Raw genomic sequence first — 27313 nt, forward strand, 5'->3', positions numbered from 1 at the left:
AAATATCTGGCTACATCTCAACAAACATTATTGAAGATGTGATGATGTGTTGTTAAAAAATATCTGGTTTGGTTGCCCCAAACATAGCAAGAAATGTGTGTGTCATCACATTAAAAATGGCTGGAAATGTCCCGATGTGTTGTTAAGATACCCGCTTTTGTTGTTTGTTGGCCTCGAACATTAGTCTGCTGCTGTCCGTCGCTTGGCAGTCATCTCGCCAAGTTGTCACGTGATGCTTTGGCTTAAACTACCTGATTTGGTCGCCACAAACACAGCTGGAAATGTCCAAATGTGTCATTTAAAAAGTACCTTGTATTGTGTTAATAAACACAGCTGGAAATGTGTCACATAAAATATCTGGATTTGTCGCAACAAACAATATTGACGATGTCCTGATATGCCATTAAACTAAAAAATACTCAGTTTTGTCACATTAAAAATGCCTGGAAATGTCCAGATGTGTCATTAAAATACCCGCTTTTGTTGTTTGGTGGCCTCGAATATCGGTCTGCTGCTTGGCAGCCATCTCACGTACGTGTGTGGGCCTGGGCTGCACCTCTACAGATGCTACGATGTAACAAGAGCACATACATTACCAGACATTATTTACTCAGTTAAGAACTCCAAATTGTGAGCACATACGTTTTTGTCAGGACTTAAAAATGCAGTCAGGTATGAACCTTCTTTTCTTTACCCTTCTCCCCTTCTCCTGTACTGCTTACACAGACAGTGAGGCATGAGCTGTGAGGTGTAACTCAACATGATGAAGCTGGTTCCACCGTGCTGTACGTTCAGCATGTTTTATTTCACTCCTGCACTTGTGTATCTCCCTGCCTCTGTGTTTGGTTAAACCGATTTATGTGCAGTGCCACTGCTAGCGAGGTCTCAGCTGTTATTCCACCCCTGCTCTCCTGTCTTGTCAGTTTCATCACAAAGCAGAGAAAGTATTCTGAAATACAGCCAGCTCTCTTCTTTCTTTCCCTCCGTGTCCGCTGTTCATCCCCCAACACTCACACACACACACACACACACACACACACACACACACACACACACTCGTGGTCCAGACCTCTGGCCTGCTGGATTTGAGTTACGTGGCCACCTTCTCCTCTTCCTAATCCCTTCAAATGAGAGTTCTGGACTGCCAAGGAACTCCCAGACCAGCACACACACAATCACACACACACACACAGATACACACACAAAATTGTAGCCGGGTTTCCAAGTGGCCCTCTGAGATATTCTTTTTCAGGGTTTGGTGTCCAGTGAGGGCCAGCCAAATACACACACACACACACACACACACACACACACACACACACACACTCTATTGCAGGGCAGGCCACACACACAGATACACACACATAATATATGTGCATGCACACACACATACAGTCACACAGGGGAGGGAACAGTGAAGCATTGTTCACTGCTTCCTGAGAGAGCCGGCATCAGGATCACAGGAGCTCTGTCAGCCTGGACCCTTCCTCTCTCTGGAGCCCAGTCATCCACTTCAGTGTGGACAACCATGAGAGAACATGTCCTCCGGCTGAAAGAAGGGAAGGGATAAATTAAGTGCGCGGATCACTCAAAAGTGTTTCCTTTTGTTGCCGCGCTGATGAGACTAACGGGGACCATCCCAGTTTAGCTCTTGTATTTGGAGAGCAGTAGTTAGCTATAAATGATTAAAGTTTGGGTTCAAAGCCCAAAAATAACAGTCTAATTTTTCGCTCTTTTGGCTAAAGCAGCTCTGCAGTTTCATCGCAAAACAATCTGGCAAGAAAGCAGACTTTTCAGATGTAAATGTGGTGTATGAATACCAGAAAGTTTTAGGGGAAACGTTATGAACTTTGTGAAACGTTGTCTACTACAAATACTTGCCATGCACTCTTTGGTGGCCTGAATTTCAGTTTTACTTTGCTGGAAGGAAAGTGAATGGCAGCTAACGAACCACGACTATGCAAAGCTGATGAGCTGACAAGAGGAAGAGAGTAAGAGGTTGTGTTGCTACCCGCTGACTGAGTTTATATGTGCAGCAGCAAGTGGCTAAATCCCAAAGAGGGTCTGAAAAGTCGCTAAGTCCAGCGAGAAAATCTCCTAGTTTGTTTGTGTTACTGTCTGACTTTGGTGTCTTTAGGTGTTAGTCTGGATTCTGCAGTCACACAATACCACAAATAAACGAACCGATTGAGGCAGCAGGAGACCAGCAACTCCCATGTTCTGCAGGTAAAATTACTGCTTTTGTTAATGGAGTTTGGTGGCTTTGAAGAGAGCATGGTCAAGTTTCAGTTTCAGTTCAGTTCCCTGTCTGAAAGGGCCGTCTGACAGCAAGGTAAAGACATGGAAATATTCCATATATAGCGTACACTTAAACCGATATTAATTTTTTTAGGTGGCTAAAATACGTTTTGCTGCTGCCCCCATCTACAGCAGTACATTGCTTAGCTTCTGTGTCGGTACACCTGCCTGCTTCTCCAAACTGAGGTTGTGCCGTTCGATATCTACTGTAGGTAATACACTTACTATGGATAAGTATGTCATACAACCCCACTTCAAAAATCTATATACCTTTACAGAGAGATTAGATATGGTTGGATATAGTACAGTATGTGTGCGACTTCCACAGTCCACATCATGTCTGCCAACAAAAGTCAGGGCTGGTTTCTTTTAACCATGACGGCGATCTTTCCCTGACCTTATCAATGGCACACCAGAAAGTGTTTTGGAACAGTCGTATAGTTGTTGTGTAAGATTATGAAACTCAGTCTATTTTATTGTTGAGGTATAAAGACTAATAAAACGTACATTCAGCCAGCTGTTTCACCTCAGAGACCACCAACATGGCCGCCTATGAAATCATCTGAAAGCTCTGCGGTTCTGTCAGTGAATAAAAAGACATGACTGTAAGGCAGATACTTTGAAAAAAATTTTTTTTTCACAAGTAATGTCCACTAAAAATCTTATTTATAATCACACTCCTCTTTTCTTCTGACATCTGAGCCAAAATCATACACAGGCAATCAGTCTAGTTTAACAACACAACAGAGAGTTGCGTCAGATCTTGTGTGTTGCTGAATGTTTTTAGCATGTGTTAGCCTGCATTTGGAAGCTGAACCTGCCCGACGGACTTGTTGCTCAAGAGCCAAGCGAAGGTCATCGATGTCAACACACGGAGAAAATACGCCGCTCTGGGGACAAGTTACAGAGACGAGAATTTAGGAGTTTCTTGCCAAAAAAGGATATATGCCCTTTGTGAAGAGAGAAGTATGTTGTTTTAAAGGAAAAACAGCACAACTGCAAAGCCGATTATGGGCTACTAGTAAGATTACGATTCCTCTGAAGACTTCTGTTTGGGAATTTAAAGTAATTAATCAGGTCTTTGTCAAAAGTAATCTCTATAAAACAAAGTATTTGAATCTAACAGCCAAGGCTGGGCTGTAGTTTATTGATTTTTTTTATTGTTGAATCATTGGGATGTAACGTTTTCTTGATATGATTCTGTAGCTTAAGGGGCCAGTTTTGCAATTTCGGGAGTGGAGTCAGGACTTGGCAAAGACAAACTGCTGTCAAAGGAGCACTCAGGAGAGGGGGATGGTCATCTTATAACTGTTCATGTTGAAAACCTGTGGAGCAGTTCCAGTTGCATGCTCCCAGGGCATGAAAATGATGTCGAGTCCCCCATCTCTGGAGGCTTACATGTCTCTACTGGCCTACAGAATCTCTCACACTTTGCTCTCTGCTCTCCAACAGCTTCACGAAACCAAAAACACAAGAAATAACTGATATAATCACTTATATGAGGATCTGCTTTTGTGCCTTGGCCTTATTTTTCAAAGCAATGAAAGGACGATGCAACGAAATGTGACAAGGCTAACTGCATAGAAGATGTGGAATTTGACCCACAGGGTTTGGTAGATAAGTAATGAAAGAAAAGACCAAATTTAGAAGAGGGAAGAACCATCTTGGCTCTGCAGTTGTGCTTACATCCAGTTCGGGATTTTTGATGTACATCACTACTGAAGCAGAAACAACTGCAGAGAGAGGCTAAACCAAATGCACTTTGACATGTTTCTGTTAGCCATAACTCTCTCAGGAGTAGGTTCATGATAAAACTAAAACAGTCTGTTTGGCTTTAGGGAAGGTGATGTCTGTGTGTCGGTTTGCCTCCCATTTCAGTTTAAACTTAAATATGTCAGCAGCTATTGGATGGATTACATTCAATTTGGTACACGTGTCCAGGGTGCCCAGAAGATGAATCCTAATGACTTAAGTAACTCTCCTTTTCGTCTAGCACCACCATGAGGTTAAAGGAATACTTCACCCCCATGACCATCTGTTACTCTTCCTGTGTGACGTTTAAAGTCATTATGTCGACGTGCAAGGACGGCTTTATTTCTTTGGTGTCACTGCCAATACAAGTGCCGGATTTGAGAACTTCAGAGTGAGACCAGGGTGCAGGAGCTGCTGGTCTACCATGTCATGAAGACACTTTCCTGTTTTCCTGCATGCCTCCAGTAAACAAAGAATCCCAAAGAACTGAGAAAACTCTTGATGAATCGAAGTAAAAGCAAAACTATATCAAAACATCCATTTACAAACTTTCACACAACTCGTGCAGTATAGTCCAAATCTCATTTATCCAGTTGTACGCTCAGTACTTCCTTAACAGACAGACCTTTCCAACAGGGAACTGAACTGAGAGTGAAACTTATCGATGCTCTCTTCAGAGCCAGACTCCTTTATCAAAAGTAGTAATTTTACCTTGCTGAACACAGGAGCTGCTGGTCTACCACTGCCTTGATCTGTAGCTTGTTTGTGTCATTATGTAATGTTTGTAAACTGAAGTAACTCTTTAAAACACTTAAGTCACACAATGACATAAACTACTGTTCAAGGCAGCAGTAGACCAGCAGCCCCTGCACCCGGGTCTCACTCCGAAGTCGTCTAAGTCCGGCACTTGTATTGGCAGTGACTTCTGGCGTTAGACACCGAAGAAATAAAGCCGTCCTTGCACGTCGACATAATGACTTTTGGACAAGAACAAAAAGGCAGCGCAGTTCTGAGTAGGGCATGTGGGAGGGATGGTAGATGGGTCCAACAACCACCAACTTTCACCCCAGGAGGGCGTGTGTGTGTTTGCAAAACGTAACCACATGCGTTTGTTGAAGGAAAAAAAAGTCAATTTGCGGTAGTAGTGCATTTATTTTGAAAGAGACTGTATGTAAATGGTAAATTTCCTGTGAAACCGTAAGTGTATTTTGAAAGATGACAATACATGTAACAGGCAGAACTTGACACGGCGTCCCAGAACGTCAACAACCAATGCACCCTTGGTACCTTGCAAGTTGTATCTGGACGTGGAAAGTCCATGACCAAACGTCGATATGTGACACAGTTGGAGTGAGAAAGTATTGGTTTCTGACTTGGAAGTCTGACTTCACCTTTGACTTCAATTAGTCAAAAATATTCTCTGTTTTTGGATTCTTTGTTCAAAGTTTTCATCATCACTTCAATGTAACACGAGAGAAGTTATTGATATACAAATGGTCATTCAGGGGTTAAAGTATTCATTTAATATTTGTAGTTTTGAGCAAAACGTCTCAACAACTCTTGGATTGCCACTAAAATTTACTAACAACATTCCTGTTTCCATCAGGATGAATTCTAATAACTTGACGATCCTCTGACATTTCCAAGACAAATTAGCTACAAAACGTTTGTGTTTAGTGCCAATTCGCAAATGCTAGCATGCTAAACTAATAAGGCAAACATGGCAAACATCATATCTGCTTAAAATCAGTATGTTAGCATGTTGTCATAGGACTTTAGCTCAGAGCTGTTGGCATGACCGTGAACTCTTAGTCGTGTTTACAAGTACAGCTAATTAAATCAAAATTATAGAGCTAAAATAGTCCTGTCCAGTTAGTTCAGATATTTGGGAGTTCATTTAACACGTGGTATTTGCTAATCATGTTTGCTTCTTTTCAGCAATATCCGAATGTTCTCATGCAACTGGAATTAAATTATTTTATTTGAATGGCTTTTTTTGTCACTGGCAGGAAAAAACAAAAAACTGGATCCTAACCAGCAACAAATCCAAACAAAATGTACAACTTTCAGAAGTTAAACTATCTCTCAAAACCTCTTGGGAGATGTTTCTTTGTGCAGCCTAAACCCTGAGAAAAGAAAGAGTATCAACGGGATGATAATGTTTCTCTGCATAGCTGGGTTTAGCCTCTGGCCTTGTCTCCATGTACTAATGGAGCAGAACGTTGTCTCCTAATCTTGTTTTTAGCTCAGTGCAGTGATGTGTATGGGCTTTATCTCCTCACTAACATGGATGAGACACTCCCTACCTACCCTGTCAAAACTTAATGGACACTCATGCACACACACACACACACACACACACAAATGCCCTATAAAGCCTAACCTTTCATTCTCACATACAAAAGACACTCCTCAATAACAATTCCTTCAACCACAACCACCAAAGCAGGGAGTGTGTTTTGGCAGAGGCGCCGGGAAGAAACGAAGCCTATTTTCACTGCATTTGCTGCTGTGAACGGGCTCAGATCCACTCATCCATGTGTGAACCTCCCCAATGCTTCTGCCAGTGGTAGCTGTCATCACAATCACAAGCCACCTCACAATAGATAAACTGTCTCTGTCCAGACGCCACAGTCAGCAGTTTTTGTTAGGATGTGTTCTGATTGTATGCAGATGAACTATTATGACCTGCTGAGCTTCCCTCTCTCTCTCATCGCAAAACTGAAAGACAATGACAAGTATAGGGAGGTTTTAGTTTAGTCTTTGGCAGTGATGGAAAGTAACTGAATATATTTAGACAAATACTTTGAGGTATTTCACTTGAGAACTTGTGTGACACTTTTTACTTGACTCCACTCTCGTTTCAGATTAAACTGTGCATCCAAAACAGGATGAGCTATAGGATATGATGCTTAAACTACCCAACAGTATATAAAGTGGTTACAATCAGCTTCACCCTGACCAGAAGCACAAGAAAATGCTTTGTAAACATCAGTAATAATAGCCAAATATTATATGTTACAGGTCCAATGTGTGGGATTTGGGGACATATATTGGCAGAAACGGTACATAATGTTCATAACTGTGTTTTCTTTGGTTTATAATCACCCAAAAATAAGACTCTCTGTGTTCTTATTACCTTAGAGTGAGCTGTTTATAGCCCCTTTAACACTGCCTCCTCAAGGCGGGGATTTTGCACCGGTATGCCGCCTCACTGTTCTGTATAAAAGGTACAATTGCAGAGTAGGGGTACAGAGTTGTCTCGCCTTCAAGCTGGCATCAGAGGTAGTAACAGCACCGAAATGACATCTGTTTAAACGGTAAAGCCAGCAGGATGGGCAGCATGGGTGTGACGTTTTTATATTATGCGTGCAGCCCACTGTGGGAAAATGTAGCTGATAGCAGTTAGCAGCTAACTCAAAGAAGAAGAACACAAACTGAGATAACAATGAGATCCAGGAGCTCCTTACCCTCCGAGCAGAGGACAAGATCAGCTGCCATATAACAGAGACGATAAGTAACTGTTGATGCCATGTTAATGCCACATTGTTACTGTTTAGAAGGTGCTGCTAACCACATCTTATTTGTCATGCTAGAGGCAGATGCTGTGGAGTTATATGTCACGCCCATCGCGGCTCTTTTGCTTCAGCAATACCGGCATGCTGTCTGAAATCACACACTGCCGCTGTTGTGTGGTTCTGTATAAAAATGCAAAGGTGGCATGAGAAAGATTGCTGTGTGACAAGGGCTAACATCTACTCAGGCAGGGAATCGCTAAAGGCCCCACGATACAATATTATCACAATACTGTGGGGAAAAAAAAGTCATGATACATATTATGTATCATTACTTAAAAGAAAAACCCAAATCCCAATATGTAATACAAATTACACCAATGGATAACTAAACGGACCTACAGGGCAAAGGCCCAGGGGCCCAAAGTGTAAGAGGGCCCTCCTGTCCTTCATGTGCAAATTGTCACTCAACTGATCATGTACCAACCAGGAAGAGAATTTAAAACAACCACAAAGACACAAAGCGACTAAAAAGAGACACAAAACGACCACAAAGAGACACAAAACAACAAATATAGAGGCAAAACCACCACAAAGTCTGTGTGTCTTGCTCCTGTATAGGAGAGGTGGTGGAGCCTTTTGCATATCTGTGACCTGGGGTCCACTGTCTTATAATTCGGCCACGCTAACACCACTCGTCCTTTATTAGAACCAGCAGTGCACTCGGAGGATGCAGACCTCTGTCAAGGCCAACTGCCTCGTCCTGTAATGTTGTGTTTTTGTTTTATGATTCTTATTTAAAAATGAAAATGAAAAATAATTTGTGTATCTGCCTCGTGATTCAGATCATCTTCAATATTTACTGGATTTTCCTGGGCCCATGCTGCACCCTTTCACCGAGTTTCATAAAAAAATTAAGCCAGTAAACAAACAGACTGAACCGAAAACATAACTGTAATAAGATTTCAAATCAGATATAATATTATGGAGAAGATAGTTCCATCCACACTAAAATAAGATTTAAATGTGAAATGTTTTCCCAACTTAAGTTCATGATCCCAGCTGTAGAAATGTTCCTGCTATCAGGAAGAAATAAATCAAATCTTCATACTGTAAGAAAACTTTTCAAACATTTTTATGGTTACATCTTTTGTCTGTCATTGTTTTTGTTGGAAAGGATCATATACAGTTTAGTTTTATGACATGTCAGATTATTTCTAGATTTTTGGAGCGAGGAGAGTTCAGTTCAGAGAGGCAGTAAGGGACGCCTCTCCCTCATCTTGACTCACGTTGTATATTTGACCTTATCTGACATTTCACTTTGACCTCAACTGGGTGGAAGCTTGTAACCAAATTATGCAGCGACTGGAAAGATTACATGTGTGTCTAATTAGACTCATTATGATATTTGGGCCATGCATGTGAAGCCATTAAAGACATGAGTCATCCTTGTCAGGACACGTTGAGACGGTTGAGATGTGGCCCCATTCTTTTCCACGAAACCCAGTTTTTACCGTAAGCGCCCTGTCCTTCTCGCTCGGTTTAAACTAATTTGCATGCACACTTAGACACACACAATGACACACTGCTATCTTTACTGGTAACAGGGAGTCATGAACAGTATCACTGAGACAAAGGAAGTAAAGAGAAGGAAAGAAAAGGAAGAGAGACAAAAGAACCAGGTTTCATTAGAAAGCGGAGGTCAAGCGGAAATAAATTAATAAAAACAAAGACGAGGGGTGAAGGAGTGCAGCTCAGTAATCTCTCCCTCCTCATCAGTGCTTGTTATGGAGTCATTAGCAGGGCTTTCAGACCGTGACGCTACAACCTCCCTGAAGGGTACACACACACTTACACCCACATTACTGAGCTACATGAAGCCTCGGTCTACTTTTCAGTTCCCAAAGATGTTTTATTCGACCCGAGCTGCCCCAAAATTACATGAAAACATTTCTTAAGTCAGATGGAAGTCGCTGCCAAAAAGGAGGCGTAGCAAAAGGGAAATAACACAATTTCCCCTTCGGAATTGTGGATGTAATTGTCTCTTATTAGACGTCTTGATATGGATGCACAGCATGTGAGTGTATTTCCTGGAGAAACTCTTCTCTTAGACTTTGCATGTGCTCGGTGTTACATAAGTACTTGTGTTACAGCTGCCAGAGCCAGCAGTCTGCGTGCCAAAACATTTTGGTTTCAGCTTCTTTCACTCCCCGTTTCCACAGTGTGTTTCCTTTCTTTCATTTTCTTTCGACAACTAACTTGAAGACAAAGATACAGTGTCTCCCCCTGGGGCGGTTACACTGCGGGAGTGAAAGCACGTTTTACTTTTGGGAAATGTGCACCGAATCCAGAACTAAATGGCAAAACATGGACAGAAAAGGTAAACAGATGCGACAAAAGGAACAAGCTGCTAGAAAACAAATAAGAAAAACAGAGAAAATAAGAAACTCATGCAGGAGGAAGCAGACTGCAAAATGAGTTGTTGCACTGAGAAATACTGCAGCACACTGTATGAGAGAAGTGCAGAGAGACTGATGGCACACTAGAGGACTACTAGTTTGTTTTAAAATGAATAAATGACGTGCATGAACTAAAAGGAGCAGGCAGATATCATTCATTCATTTATTTATTATCCGTAACCGCCTATCCTGTTAGGGGTTGCGGGGGGGCTGGAGCCTATCCCAGCTGACATTGGGCGACAGACAGGGTACACCCTGGACAGGTCACCAGACTATCACAGGGCTGACACATAGAGACAGACAACCATTCACACTCACATTCACACCTACGGACAATTTAGAGTCACCAGTTAACCTGCATGTCTTTGGACTGTTGGAGGAAGCTGGAGTACACGGAGTAAACCCTGGGTTCAAACTAGAAACCCTCTTGCTGTGAGGCGACAATGGTAACCACTGCGACCATGCCACCCTGGTGGATATCATCAGAGCAAAATCCTTAATTGTTATATAGTGATATTTGCAGAAGAACAGCAATATGTCTTATCTAAAGGTGTTCCACTCAGCAATTGATCTAATTTGGCTCATAAATTAACAGGCTTTTTTCACTTCTATTGATGTTTTGTGCCATGATTGTCCTTAGGGGACACTGTAACAATGCAAAACTGATCAGAAACTTGAAATTTGGCTCTTTTAATCTCTGTGAATGCTGTGAATCTGAGGACCCTTACGGACGAAAGGTATATAAAGAACTTGAAGGGTAATCAAGGAATGGACACATAATGTTTGGTAGCCAACAACCTGGTTGTACACATCCAAAGAACTTCTGTAAAAATGAACTGCTTGGCAACCAGACCAGGCCTCTAATTGAGACAGGCCTGTATTTGTCAAAATGTATAGCCACACCGGGCTAGTAAAAGGGACTGGGCTTTTAATTGTAGTTTTACGGTATATCATATCAGTTTGAAAGCCAGACAGCTCAGCACTTGATAGATAAATTAATCCAGGGATACTGACTAACAACCCTATAACATCTTACGTACATCGACAATTTTCTTTACAAGGCAGTAAAAATGTTTAATTATTGTTTTCATGTGTGTTTGTTCTGTAGGTGCGTAGCCAGGGTGTCACAGAGGAGCTGAAGTGCCTGAGTTTACTGAACGCTCTGGATAAGGACCAGGACATCCCCGACCAGCTGGCCCAGCTCTTCGGAGAGTCCTGCATCAAACTGGCCGAAGGCATCAAAGCATACATCTCCAAGGTAAGGAAAAAACTACTTGAAACTAGATTACTGAAATTCAGAGTAGGTACAGTACATTTATATCTGTTTTGGAGAAAGAAAACCTACTTGATTTCTATGGGTTTATGATGAAATCCCCCTTATATTGTTGGTTATTTATAACTAACCTCCATAAGAGTATTGGTATTGCTATTGGTAATCCAGTCTCCAGTAAAGTAGGTAGGTTATTCTGGGAGGAAACACTCACACACACTCACACAAAGGGATTGCTCCTTTTCTAAACTAAAGTTTGGATTAAATACATTCATTTAAAGGCAGTTTTGTTGAAGATGACAAAAATGATTGACAGTATGTCAGATAACTGCACACAAAGAGAAGAAGGTAAAATAAACACATTACTGCCGAGCAAATACCAAACCAAACTTCTTTTTATCTCAACAGTGATAATTCAGACTATAATTTCTAATCCCTAAACGATATACTTTGGATATTAAATTAAGTGTGTGCGGCCAGCTCTGCTGACCCCGGGTTAAGGAACAGATGGAGACTGGTTGCGGCGTGAAGGAATCTGCTCAGTTACAGTGAGCTGAGAAACATGTGTGAGGACTGACGTAGAGCCGAACTCCTGGGGTGGGACTAATTGGGCATATTTGTCATCGTAATGGAGAAACCTTCAGTTTAAAGGGAGTAACACTCATCATATAAATACATACATACACAGAGCGGCACATGTGCTACATTACACAAACTCAGATGGGCTATTGAAAAGATACAGTGCCATTCTTATTATTAAAAACAGCCAATGTGCTGGTTTTAATAATAATAGTATATAAATAGTAACAGTGTTTCTCACTCATATCAGTGGTGGAAGAAACTCTCTGGTACTTTACTCGGGTACTGATCTAAGAATACAGTGTTCACAGCTCCACCTTTTAGTGCCAGATCTGTGTGCTAGGTACCCCAACAGAGGAGTTAACAACACTGGGAACAGCAGGGAACGGTTCCATTGGTACCATCCACAACTTCTCACAGTGTACCAAGTAAAAGAAGGAAGACGCAGAAAATGGGAATGCTCCAGTACAAGTATTTTAGAATTGTAGTGCAGTACTTGAGTAAATCCACCGCTTTCCAATCCTAACTTTATGGCCTGTCATTTCATTCTAGCCATGACCCTTAGTATACCATCGAGACACCACTTAATGAAACACGTAATACGTCAGTATTAGTGAGTATTAATCATATGAATGTATATCTGTCCTTGGAAATTGGGATATATGATGGATTGGGTGGAAGAGAAATGTTATTAGTACAAAAAATGTGAGAGCTACAAGATGGACACCTCATTTTTCTCCACTTGTACACAGCACTGTTGACCTCAGCCAGCTGCTCACACCTATTTACTGCGGACAGATGTTTACAGTTAACAGCCCGACTTGCTGAACATTAGCGATAGAAATTTGCAAATTTGTGAAAAATGTGGGTTATTGATGGCTCTGTAGGCTCGCCTGACCTTTGACCCAGCAGCCTGTGAGGGTCTGTGCATGTGTGAGCACTTTCTGGCCGTCAGCAGGCACAAAATACATCAGTAATTAATGAGAAGCGGTAACCTCAGACCTCAGAGCATAAAAAACCACTGAGCTTGTTTCACTACATGTTTACATTTATGTGCTCTGACTTGTGTATTTCATGAGTCAGTACTCGAGACAGGTTTCTGCCCTGGGGTGCTTTTAGGCACACACACTGAGATTGGGATATACTCTTCTAGTTGTGTGTGCGTGTGTGTGTTTACAAGCTGTTGTGTGCATGCCAGGTGTTTGGGTTGAACCCGCTTGACATTTACCAGCTTTATCTGTAAAGCTGATGCCTGGTAAGCTGTGCCAGACCCAGTCAGAAACAGTTCAGATAAAGGTGGACGCCCATTTTACAGATGGCACTGAGTCATTGCAGGATTACGAGAAACTCCAGTGTTAGCTACCATGCCATGTTCTGAGTAAGTTGTCTTTGAACCACTTGAAACTTTGAATACACTCTCTCAATTGTCATGTCTGCATGTGTCAGATTTAGCTGAGTAATGACTACAAGGAGGAGGTTCACCACAAATTGGAGATGTTTTTAAGTACTTTAAAGGAATACTTCGCCCCCCAAGATGACCATTTATATGTCAGTGAATCCCCCTGTGTTATGTTGAATTCGTGAAGACTTTGTTTTTGTCGCATGGCTCCACAGTGAACGAAGAATCCAAAAACTGAGAAAATTTTCCATGCATTGAAACATATTTATGCTCTCCTCAAAGCCAGACTCCATTGACAAAAACAGTAATTTTACACTGAACACTGGAGCTGCTGGTCTACTGCTGCCTTTATCCGTAGTTTGTTTGTGTTATTGTTTGACTTTGCTGAATCTGAACTAACCCCTTAAAATACTTAAGTCACACAAAAACTCAAACAAACTAAATGATTGAAACTGCAGTAGACCAGCATCTCCAGTGTTCAGTGAGGTAAAATTACTGTTTTTGTCGATGGAGTCTGGCTTTGAGGAGAGCATAGATAAGTTCGAAAGGGCTGTCTGTTGATCTGTATAACAGAGACACAGCCAAAGAAAGCATTACTCACAATGATAATGTGGAAAGGGTTACCTCTTACAAATATTTAGGTACCTTTTTTGATGAACATCTTAAATTTGTTGTAGATACTGTAGATATTGTGAGGCAAGGGCATTAGAGAATTCACCTTTGCAAACTAAATTCCCTTTCCATCAGTCCCATCTGACAGAAACGGTCAAAACGGTCTAAAAAGCATTATTAAAATCTGCTCTAAGATCACAGGAGTGACACAACATGACTTGACCAGTTTTTGCAGTCAATCAAAATCTTTTTTTTTTTACCTCTGTCATTTATCTTGTAAATTCTCTGTAATTATTTTATATAATTTTTTATTATTCTACTACATTTGTTTTTTTTTAAATCTTTTTTATTGATAATCTGTCTGTAACTTTTTTATTATTATTATTATTATTATCATTATTATTATTATTATTACAGATTCCTTTATTCCACTGAACTCCTTGGCATATTTTTTATTCTTTGATTTTTATTTATTACTGTTTATGTGTCTATATGTTACTGTACGTTATAGTATGTGTGCAAGTCAAGCTGTTCAAACAAATTGCCCCTGGTGGGATTAATAAAGTTGTCTGAATCTGAATCTGTTTAGGAAGTATTAAGGATTAGACGAATAAATGGGACGTGGATTATACTGCACAAGTTGTGTGAGAGTTTGTAAACAGATGTTTTGATATAGTTTTGCTGTTGTTAAACATGCTCAACTATGACTTCAGTTCATCAAGACTTTTCTCAGTTTTTGGATTCTTCGTTCACCGTGGAGCCATGTGAGAAAAACAAAGATTTCTCCACAAATTCACTGTAACATGGGGTGAATAATTGTAAAAATGTTCATTTTGGGGTGAAATATTCCTTTAACTGCACCCATGAGCTGTATCACAGCAGTTCCAAGAGCGAACCAAAACAGTAACTGACTTCATTTTGTTTTTACAGCACCAGCATACATTTCCCTCACACCTCATACAGTATCTCTGCCTCACCCCTCTCTCGCTCAATAAGGCCCAAACAACCACAGATATCTGGTTGAAAATTGAGCAGGACACTGAACCCATGTGTGTTTGTGTTGGGGGAAAAACATGACCAATTTGGACAAAAGTGTGAATATAATATCTTTGTGTTGAAACACTTAAGCCCCAGGGCGCCTCTCCATCTGTTCTGCTTCATAACCACCTGGTATCACTTGGCATTGATAAGCAGGATCTGATCAGACATGTGAATTGTTTTGTACCAAGGCAGGACTTTATATCTCATATTGCATATAAAGACGTGTTTTTACACACAAAAATAAATAGCTTGTGTATATGTGGTTGTCTCTGGGATGAACGTGTGTCACATGGCTTGAGAAATGCTCACACAAACATACAAACTTAAACTAATTAAACACAAGTAAGTCACGTTACTTCTGCCCACACACTCCTGCAGTGAGTAAACAGATTTACACAGATTAAGGTCACACTCCGCTCAGTGCATATGTTGGATGAATCAGCATGAAAATACCAGTGACTCCAGGAGGCTGTGGTTCAAGAATCCCCCTGTCGCACAGTCACACACCCACACACACACATTCACAAGCCCACTGAATCACTCCATTGATATAAGTCATCTTCTTGCAGACATTGCCAAGAGGACTTTTCCCGCTTAGTCTGAATGTCTGGACGCTTACAGCAGTATATCGTCAGCCCCCTCATTTCCTTCACAAACCACCGTCTGTCTTTGTTTAAACATCTCTTGTCCTCTTTTCTTCGAGTCCATCTCTCTTTCTGGCTTACTTTTCTCTTCCCCCAGTCTTTTTTTCCTTTACCCCTCACCTCCTCACCCCTCTCTGTCTCTCTGCTCTACTTGTGTGATACAATCGGAGAGCTGCTGCATGCCCCTGTGGTCCTCAGTGGACGGGAACACGAACGTCTCGTTTTCCTCTAGTGAATGCACTCGCTGGTGACACATCGTCCAAACAAATTTGCATCCAATTACTTTTTTCCAAACATTCACACATGCGGTATTATCAAGCTCATCCGAATCTCATTCATTTCCATGTCAGCACCTTGTTTTTTTTCTTTTTCCAACTAATGCTGCTTGAAAAAGAGAAGGCAAAAAGACAAACCACCCTTACACAAGACACTTTAACCCCTATCTGCTCCAGTAGATTATCAACAACACTGTGGTTGAACTGTTAGCAGTTAAAAAGTCACTTTTAGGGATTATTCCAAGCTGATTTTATAAAAATTGTCCGCGAATTTCAGGGGATTAAGGTTTTCAAAAAAAGGAACCATTGGGTCAAAATGCCAAAATAGTGGTTAGGTCGAGCTGGCAGACCAAGGAGACGCCATTTCTTTCCATATAAAATGTTTCAGTGAAAGTACAGTTGATCCAGATTTTAAACCATGGCACCGTTCTGTATGGCTTTTTACATTTTACACAAATAATTACTGAAGCTGCACAACAATTACGCAGTTTGAATTACACCAGTTCTATAAGGTTTAACTCTGAATAGCCTATGTAGCAGTCAGGGCCTCAATCGGGACTTTTCCATTCCCATTAATCAGACAAACATGGAGTTGAAAAACTAATGCTTTCTCAAAGTCCTTATCTAGAAGCACATGAATAGCAATTACAGTCTAAAATGCTCACAAATGTACAAAACTAAAGAAGAAAATCCCCCCGCATACCCCGATGGTATTTTTACAAGAGGTCTGAGATGAGCTCAAGATGTCTAAGTATTAAAAAATCTTTCCTCCAAGTGGCCACTGAAGCCTGCAATATGCCTTTAGTTAAGTCGACAACTGTGGCAGTCAGCCACTGATAAGCTGGCACCACTCAGAGACAGTTTCTGAAAATGATTGATTTGCTGAGCCTTGTAACTCGCATTGTCAGGTTCACTGGATTGGCTCCTGACTTGGCGTTTAACTGGCATTCCTTGGCTGGTTCCTCGCTCTATGTGGTTGGCATGTGACTATTGTAGGAGAGTGAGTAACTTCGCTCAAAAGGAAGGACCCGGCTGCTACACCACCACAGGCCTGACAGTGGCCAGCTCAGTCGACACGATTAACCCATTTTTTATTACCAGGTCATCAAATAGGACTTTTTGGTCCGTGGCTGTCAGCGTCTGATACCTACAAACAAGGCACCCTTTAGCATCTTTATGACACACAAGAGGCTGTTGACTAACCCCAGTGTATTGTACTCCAATATCAGATGCTCAAAAAAAAGGTGTAGTACAAAGAACAAGACTGCGTAGGTACAAGATCAGGGTGGTGGATGGGTCAAACAAGCACAGGACTTTTTCCCAGGAGATCACTGAGTTTTTGTAACTACCACAATACTTACTTTAACCCCAAAACCAAGATCTGTTTTCTTTTAGACCTAACCAGTAGTTTTGTTGCTGAAACCTACGTTTTCTGTAAACAGTTTATTTTGAGAGGACGCTATAGATGTAACAAGTGGAGACTGACACGTCCCAAATTGGTGCCCAGGACCACTGACCAAGCTTCTGTATTTGACGAGTTGGTTGCCCGGACGTGTTGCTCATTTCTGTCCAGTCAATATGAAGCTGGAGCCACAAGACAGCTCACTAAGCTTACGCCGGAAACAAACCAAGCAGTGGCTTGTAATGTCTATGAAAAGCTATGGCAGCAGATTCGAGCAAAACTCCATGAGTATTTACGAATTCTAGTTTTACCTTTGGAGAGAATCAGGCTAGCTCTTTCACCTTTCCTCATGGATTTTTATCTTAAGTTAAGCTAACCATCTCCTAGCCCCCAGTTTGTGCCTGTCCTGTATTAGCATACATCCAGGTCACAGAGGTAACCATAGGTTTCTCTAAAAGATAATAAATCAACATCTGAAAATCCCTGAACATAGTTTGGAGGGTCACTGGCATGACAGCAGCAACATTCCTGAGTCAAGCCTGACCAAAACCACTTGTACAGGCCTGTTGCTGCAGCCTCTTGCTCTACGTCAGGCATCCCAGCTGTTGCAGCTAACAGGTGCCGGGCGGAGGCGCCGATCACAGCTCCTCAATCAGCTACTTAAAGCCATTTGCGCCAGTGCTTCTTTGCAACAACTTAGAATATTTTCGACTTAGATTACTTGGATGGAAATGCAACGCCCCAAATGCTGGCAGGATCATGACTCAGTGAAACGTATGTTCAAGTCAAGAGGAAAAAGAGGCAAACCGCATGAGGGCTGGTTCCTAATGGATGTATCAATGCTTTCAGATTACGATATCTGACGAATCCAAGGTGAAAATGAACTTTTAACTACCCTACATGAATGCAGCACACTTATCGAACTTCTGTGGAATAAATTAGAGAATTCACACATCAGCACTGTCTCTGTGCTTTCAAGCTCTGGCTCACAAAACTGACGGCCATGAAGTCCAAAACAGATGCTTCCATTTGGTTCACTAATAAACTAAAATTATGTGGTTTGGATACGCGCTCGGCCTTGGCCTCATGTGACAGCTATTGAAAAAAACTGAGAATGACAAGTAGTGAGTGTGAGAGGCGCAGAGTATAAAGAATGAGGTGGAGAGAGAAGGATGGAAAACTGATAAAGATAGAAGAAGAGAAAGAGGAGCATTAGCAGACTTTTGGCAGTTTATCTGCTGGAAATTATTATCAAATGTGCGTTGGCTCTGCATGTAGATTCCTCTGTAGGGCACACAGACTGTACCTAATAGGATCAGTGAGTGAGTGATAAAGATAATGATGTGAAAGATGTGTGTGTAAGAGGGTGACGGTAGCGGTTTTGGCATGAGATGATGAGGGTGGCGATGAAGATGTAGACCGGAGTGATCGATGGGAGTGTAACGGAAAAATAATGGAAACAGTGTTTGAAAGAAAAGGAACGGAGGGGGGAAGAGAGAAGGAAAGAAGCCCAGCTGGACAGGAACAAATAAAAAAGAAAGAGATGAGAGATGAGGAGGGAAAGAGGGGTAGCAGAAAATAAAGGTGCTGCAGGAGAAGAAAGGATAGATGAAGCAGGAACGTGAAGAAAATAGCACAATGAGGTTTTAATTATGGTGGAGAAAAAGGGGGGAAAGGAAAACATTGTGTTGGCTGAGTAGAAACTCAGCAAGTCAAGCAATGTTTGTTTATGCCCAAATAAAAATTAAATGATTCTTATTAAATAAAGTGGTGGTTTTGCTTTGTTACACGTTATTACCAATAAATTGGAACCAAATATCAGATCTATGTAACCTGCTGAGTATTTACCAAACCATACAAGCATGGGGATTGATTTTGTTTCCCTTCAGGAAGCCATCGGTTTCAGACCATTTCATTAATGAATGAAACTTGCAGACCTTTAAGACTTGTCTGGACTATACCTAATCCATCACAGTGAGCAGTCAGTCTGCTTATTTTTACACTATTAGAACACTATCTTGCATCAGTTTGAGGTTCCACTGTACGCTGGAGAATGTCAAACCCAGTAGACAAACTGGCAATAAGTTGAAGTGAAATAAAAAATACTGCTGTTTGTCTGCCAGTATGATACAAATATAACTGATAAAATGTTCAGTGTGATGGACTCTTAATGGATAGGCTCATGTTTTCAAGTCTGTACATATATATGTACAGTGAAAGAGTCCAGGGAAACAGAAAGAGAGGTTTTGTTCTAAAACATCAGGATTGGGCAACATACTGTTATATTGATACTGTGATACAAGGCTATGTTTTCCTAGTTTTCTAATACCGTAATATTTAGGGCTGCCGCCGACTAAGAATTTTCTTAGTCGACCAGTAATCGTCATTTAGGGTCATTCGTGGACTAGTCGATATCAATTTAATTATTAAATGTCACGTCACACACTGAGCGAGCCGCCTGTTAATGACGCTGTCGGCTAATGGGCATGTAGCTACTTCCATGTTTCAGATGATACGTCATGTTTGTAGTCGACCAATGAAAATGAGTTTACATATCACCTTGGGTTCGTCCTTCACCTTCTCAAAATGATCCCACACTTTGGATTTCCTGCCCGACATGTTATTAACTAGCCTGTGGAATAACCGCAGGTACCAGCCCTGGAAATTAACCTGACTCCTGTCTGACTGCTGAGCGTGGCCACTTCCTGTGTCTGTCCTTTCAAATTAAATTCCCACATGGTCCAGTCACATAGGGTTTAATTTATTTTGACAAGTTGCAGCTTCTAATAGAGTTTCACATTTCTTTGGGTTTTTTTTTCTGTAACTAAGCGACCAATGAAATCTTGCCAACTAATGACCACTTCTGGTCGACTAATGTTCGGTCGACTACTAGACGGTTTTCGATTCAGGCTCTATATAGATATACTATGAACTCTGCCTTTAACCTGTTAAAATTTACATTGATTTTGATCTTTAAAGATATAGATAAACATTAAACACGTTTAAAGAAGAGGTTTTATGAAATTGTGTTGCACAAATTGTTCATATATATTCTTTTTTCCCTAGTCAATATAAATGGATATGTAGACTAGGACTTGTAACATCTTACTGGCATCTACCTTATTGTTTATACATCATTATTATTTGTATGGTCGATGGCAGCCCCAAAGAAAATTCAAGGAACTGTACTGACATGCATTGACACAACAAAGTACAAAAAGAAACTTTAAAAACAACTTCAACTGCAGAAGATACTCCACGTGATTTCATGTAAGCTTTGGCTAAACATCAAAGGTTCAGTATGTAAGTCTGGAGAAAGATAGCTGATTGTTGAGTCTCTTTCCCATGTTGTCAAATACTGACAACCTTGGGTTGGTAGTCCGACCGAACCGCACTCAACTCAAAGCGTCGGCCTTTGATGACGTGGGAATGAGACTCAACAATCAACTATCTCCACAGTTACATACTGCACCTGTAAAGAAATAAAAATAAAAAGAACGACATGTAACACATATGATGGGAAAGACGGGAAGCAGAGAAGAAGTAGAGAGATGAGAAGAGTGGCCACCAAAGAATATAATTCCTCACCATGAGGTTTTAATAATAAAAATTATGTGGAGGCAAAATGGGCAGGAAAAAATCCTTTTGGCTGAGTTAAACTAAACATCCCCGCCAAAAAAAGCAAATCCTAAAGTTAAAATAAAGTTTGATTAATTGTATTTGACACACTGCGTGTCTGTGCATGTGATTTTACTTCATTTTAAAGCACTACACTGATGATTTCGCACACTTTAAACTCATCAACTGTGAATCACAGGCGTTACAACTGATTTGCAGCTCAATGAGGAAGTTGGATTCGGTTCATTTTATGATAGTTTACAAATCAATATGGAAAGACAACTTGAAACTTGCAGATTTAATCTGTCATGATGGACATCTGCTTATTTTTACACCGTCAAAGTAGAAAACTTTTTTGGTATGCTACAGGAAATCAAACCCAGTAGCGAAGTTTGCAAGTTGTGCAAAAGTTTATCTGACTTCAGTAGCTTCCTGCATGAGAGCAATGTAAACACGTGTGATTTAAAGTCCATGCTGCACTCAAGGTGGAACATCAATTTACTAAGTAGCTGTAACAGTAACTGTTTAGAGTTAATGGGGTAGACTCAGACTAGAAAACAACCAGTATGGGGCTTTAGGGAAGAAAAGAAAGAGACGGGAAGAGGAAGACGAAGCTGTGCTCTCCTGGAGTTTTCCTCTGTTTGGTCTTAAAAGATTCGCCTCCTGAAGCTTTTGATCTTCTGCTCGCATGTTTGTGACATATGTCCATTTCTTCTTGCACGTGTACAGATATTGTATTGTATCGGGTAGATGCAAGGGTACGAGGACGGCCGGAAACCAGCAGGGGGGAGGGCAGCAGATGGGATAGCACGGTGGGGGGATTTAGGATGGCATGCGTGAGACTAAGCTCAGGTATTCAAGCCTTAAGCTCTCAGCCCCTGTGGAGACCAGAGTAACTTTCCTCCTTCTGCGCTGCTGCTGTCAGTTTAAGAGACAGCACTGTAACATCTGCACCTGCTGAGACAAACTGCCAATACATCAGCTCTCAGCTTCCAGTTGCTGTGACGGATAAAGCTCTGAGACGGGGTCGGGGTTAAAACATCCACAGCAGGAATTCATATTAGCGCTCGATCAAATGTTCTCTCCTGGGTCTCAGCTGTGGTTTGTTTTACCTACAGATCAGTATGGTAAATAATGGCTGCGTGTGTATTTGTCTGAATGAAAATTGAGTTTTTGTTTTTGGCAGAGATGGCAGAGATTTTTTATTCTATCTTAACACATGTACTGGAGTGTGAAATGGCGTGATGCCACAGTGAACAGGAGTTATTTTGTTTGAAGAAGAATGTTTTTCCTTCGTCCGGTTTAGGTCAAAGGTTGAAAACCGGCTCCCAAGCACAAAAAAGGGATTTACCTTTCGTTTAAGGGAGGCCGGGATAAGATGAGGCTTAGACATAGCAGATGAAACCCAAACCATGCCCGCTCTTAGCTCTGAGAATTTATTAGGTAAGACTTTTCTGCCTCGGAGCAAAATAAAAAGGATTATTATTCTCTCTGCAACGTGCTGAAATGTCTGTATTTTATCAACTGATGTCATAAAATATATAAATTTTAACACTTGAGTTTTAAAGGAAACAGCAAAACAGTCTCACCTAAAGGTCCATTTAGTACATTTTAAGGAGGATTTTTGACCATATCACATGATCTTCATCAGCAGGTAAGAGCAACGTAGTTGTTACGGGACAGTAGATGTTCAAAACACACATTAAACACACATTAAACATGGTTTAATAGAGACAATTTTCAACACAAGTACACAAATCAGCTTCACTATAACTCGCAGCATTCACAGACAAACACTTGTCTTTATCGGGACACATTTTACCCACAAATACAACATGCTAATGTTTTTAGCACAAGCCTATGGCATTTTACATTGTATAAATTAGCCTAGTGGCTAGCAGACTTTTCCTCTACTCATATGAAGCCAGGGACAACAGCAACATTTTACAAAGGTAACATTACAAATTCGGCTCCATTACAACTCACAAGGTTTACTGACAAAACAACTGTCTTATACTAAACATGTTTTCCAACATAACATGCTAACGTTATTAGCACAAGCCTATGGCATTTTACATTGTATAAATTAGCCTAGCGACCAGTGGAGATTTCCTCTGCTCATATGAAGCCAGGATAAATCACACACAAGACTTAAAATGATATTTTGTGAAGGCTTTATTGTCTTCACAATTTATTGTTTCTTATCTGTGAAATTACAGTAAATAAAAGCTTCGTTTCCACTGAGGGAAATGGTTTCAGCCGTCTTTGTCAAAGCACAGCCTACGCTGTAGCTACAGCGTCGATTCGACACATTAGTATAAATACCGCTTTAGCCTTGGAAATCCAGCCTCAAGGTTCACTCAGTAGCTGATGCAAGAACTTTTACCATATCAAATGAGCTTCATCGTCATCATCTTCATCGTGGGCCAACATGAATGATAAGTATTTAAAGTGCGTAGAAATAAAGGATATTTTCACATCTACATTTCCATGAAAAACGGACAAAAACTGAATCGGTCAATGAAGACCATATGCTATTTAAAGCCCTCAGCTACTCAATGGACTTTGAAGTGAAACTGTTCAGTCAGCAGAACAGGAGAATACTGTGTCCTTGCCACCGTGGACACAAAAAAGGAAATTTCGCCATCTTTAAACCTGGACCCTATTTTCTTATGTTTTTGTGTATATATGATGAATGAGAACACCAGGCTTTGAAATCGGTCCAGTATTGAGCAAGAGTGCAGCAGCTGGAGGCCATGAAACAGGCTCATTTTAGCATGTCTTGACCCAGCAAATTTTCACATCGAACTGTGTGAATTACCTTTGAATAAAGTGTGTTTTATGATAATAAAGCTATTGTTTATTTAAACATAGGTTTGGCGATGACGATTTCAGGGCTGCTTCTGGTTAAGAAACAAATCTCTGTCTGTGGGAATTCTTCCCATAAGCCTGTCAGACACTTGAATAATAATGTGAGCCTGTTAGTAACAAAAAAAGCACTTTTAGTGGACATACATTGACGTTACCGTACATTATCCTTAGCAGATCTTGAAAAGAGTCAATCCCAACTCAAGGTCCACTTGTTTCGTCAAACTATTACTTCCAAGTTCAAGAATAAACTTTGATGTTCAACTCCTAAGTTCCCAACGTACAATTCTACATCTCTGAGAACAGATTTCTTATTTGCTTTATGGCCCCTTTCCTACTTCCTACCCTTGTACCTCCGGCCCCTTTGCTCAGATCACACCAGTCTTCGAACTCGGCTTTCTTTTTTTTTTTTTTATCTCAACTACACATCTGTGAAGTTTCGTTTCTGCATCTTGCACGGTTGTTTACGTGTTGAAAACAAAGACAGACATATAAACACCTGCCATAGTTCTCAAAATGGCTTCTGCGGTAGTTCCAGCTACAACAGGCGTCACCAGGACCTCATTTCACCATGACAACACACACACAGACACAGACACAGACACAGACTCAGGAGGTTAAAGCAATACCGGCTGTTGGGACGTTGTCACGGCTGCTTATGATTAAAGATGAGGATGATCTGTGTTTTAGACTCCTGACCTGTCGTGCTCCAGTAAGTTATTTCCAATCAAAAAGTCACTTACTTTAAAGCTCCTCTGGCTTCTCTTTGTCCAACCCAGATGTTTTGAGGGTGCCATATCTCTAAATCTGTGCCGCGTCGAAGCAGTGATGTCATAGCAAATATTTGGGCTTTTGACTGCTGATGCAAAACAGCTGTTTTGACATCACCGGTCAGGGTGTGGACGGACATGCAGCAGGCTTCAAAGAAAGCAGCGCCCCATGCAATTTAGTATGAAATTGCTCTTTGAAGCAAAATCATGCACACTGAGCTCCGTAATGAGGGGAGGCGTTTGGATGTGTGAGGGTCTGTTTAGGGTCATTCCTCTGCCGGAGTACAATCATCATCATCATTGCATAGTAAGAATCTGAGTGGATTTTTTGTCCCTGTCATCTGCTCTGCTTGTGTCTTGTTTGTCATATGAAAGACCTTTCTGTTTACAAATCTAAACTTTGACTTTGCCTTTGACCCAGTGTTCTCTATAAACACTAGTTTGACTGTGTGTTCCACATAATGACAGTGGTGTCTCCCTTTTCTCAATCTTTTTCCATCTCACTACAGAATAGATTGACAAGGACAAATTTTTACATAATTTCTGTAGAGTGAAGGCCTCGATTTTCATAACTATAGGCAAACACACACAGTATAACATACATCCGAACACCAGCACCCTCTCTTTCTATGTAAGTCCACAAACCCGTGGTGTCCTGACTACCATCGATGTCGTCAAACCAATGGATCACATCACGGTGGCAGCGTCCATTATTTTTTAATGCAGTGTATAGTTAACACACAGCAAGGCTAAGTAAAGCAATTATGGTATCACTTTTGTGTGGTGTGTGCTATATAAAAGTACATCACGAGTTCCATTGCTTCCAGACAAGACTTGTATGTGGTGCAGCCATTATTCTATATTTTTGTTATTGTCGGCAAATCTCATGAAATGACCAAAAAGCAGTGCCATCCCATGTGCACTTGCTGGGAGCTGTTTTAAGTGGCAGACCAAAACACTTTTACAGCAGCAGGATGTTGGGATTAGTGTTGTCACGATACTGGAATTACCAACTTTAATACACTTAAACTTTTTATTAAAATATAAATATTAAAACATGACAATATGACTTTTCTTTTCTTGGTTAGTAGGAGAAAAAAGCAGAGAGCGAGAAATCACAGCTGGCACTGATGTATTGATGCAGTGGAAAATGATAATTAAAATTGTTTCAAATATCGTGTATCGATAAAGCCATACTTTTGACGACACTTGTTATGGGACTCAAAATAAACTACAGTGTGATAATGGAAGAACATGCCATCTATCATAGAGATATGCCTCACTGATGTGTTAAATAGTTTACTGACAAAAAGAGAGGCCCATGGCACTTAGAAAAGGATATACAGTACAGACACAACCCCCTCACTCCCAACTCAACTCAATACCAATGCTTGGTCAGTGGCCCTTGGCATCAGACACTGATGCACAGAGGCACCCTTGGTGGCGGTATGATGCGCTCTGGGTAGCAACAGTTTCAGACGCTGCGGGCAACTACCACAATATAATGAGCAAGAAAGTCTGCTTGAGGCGAGTGGGAGGTGAGGTGGATTGGTCAAACAAACTCCGGACTTTCAACCAGGAGTCTGTTGTTCGTTTCTTGTGTGAAACCAAAAGTCAATTGAGTTATTTTAATAACAAAGTAATGCGCTAGTATGTGTAGCATGGTACGCTAATGACAAATGTCACATGATATTACATTGTATTAGTAATAACTGTACTATTTTAAGCCAAATTATGTTGGGGGGGTTTCAATCGGCATATGCTTTCATTGCTTAAACATTAAGAAGTAAGTGTTTTACCGCACATTTAATCAGCAGAAACTGTACATTTTCTGTGACAGAAGTTTATTTTAAAAGGACACAATGCATGTACAGTAACAAACATAAACACGCCATCCCTGAGTGTCCAAAACTAACAGGATGGTACCTGGCATGTCATATTTTTACCTGTAGGGATGAGAATGTGTTACTAACAATACTTGTTAATAGGATCAATTAATTGTTAGCTTTGGTGTTTGCATTGGATTTGTTGATACAGTATTAAGAAAAGTATATAAAATATCACCGGACTTATGCAGCGTTCACATGGAATCATGCAGGCGGCAGATGAACAACACCTGCATCTGAATGTCATGGGACAAACAAATAAGCAGTCTGAAAGAATGGCAGGATAGTAAATGGAACATGCACAATGATATGTCATGATATGTAGGAATGAATGATGTATCCATCCTGTGAGGACAGACTCTAAATGTAGGTGTAACCAAAATTCATCAAAAGGTCATCACACTCGGGTGATGATGACGAGATGCAGTGACGTAACCGTGGTAACATGGTTATTCAGAGTGACGAACACATGCCAAAGAAAGAAGTCGGCCTGTGAGCAGCAATTCCTTATCTCATTCTGCTCTACAGTGGGCTATTCAAAAGCAAATGTCAGTCATTGACATGCTGTGTATACACACACACACACACACACACACACACACACACACGCCCCGACGTACAGGGAGGGGTGGAGGGCTGCAGTGTTAGTGATTTCCAGCTGATACACAAACACAAAAGACCTCTGTGTCTGGCGTCGACCACCCTCCCTCTCCTCATTCATCCCTCAGGCTCAGAGTTCCTGTCCCAAAAAAAGTCCCTCCTCTACCTCCATCTTCACATCCCGACTCCTTCGCTGCGATACGTTCTCCAGCTTCTTTAACACCAGCTGTTTGTTTAATACAACAGACAAGAAGCTTCAGTGCTGCTGTCACGACACTTTTATTAAACGCGAGACTCATATGATCTTTGGGGAATTCCCACGAAG

At 41.0% G+C, this 27313-nt stretch overlaps 1 protein-coding gene across 1 annotated transcript in view; it reads left to right on the top strand.

Annotated features, from left to right (window-relative positions):
• Positions 1-27313, top strand: part of tnfsf10l (TNF superfamily member 10, like) — an 81542-nt gene that overhangs the window by 30597 nt on the left and 23632 nt on the right. Inside the window, exon 2 of the mRNA XM_050066565.1 lies at positions 11133-11282. Within this exon, the coding sequence (XP_049922522.1) occupies positions 11133-11282 (150 nt within the window). The remainder of the gene's footprint in view (positions 1-11132; positions 11283-27313) is intronic.

The sequence above is a fragment of the Epinephelus moara genome, chromosome 17 (genome assembly GCF_006386435.1).
Source record: "Epinephelus moara isolate mb chromosome 17, YSFRI_EMoa_1.0, whole genome shotgun sequence".
NCBI lineage: Eukaryota > Metazoa > Chordata > Actinopteri > Perciformes > Serranidae > Epinephelus > Epinephelus moara.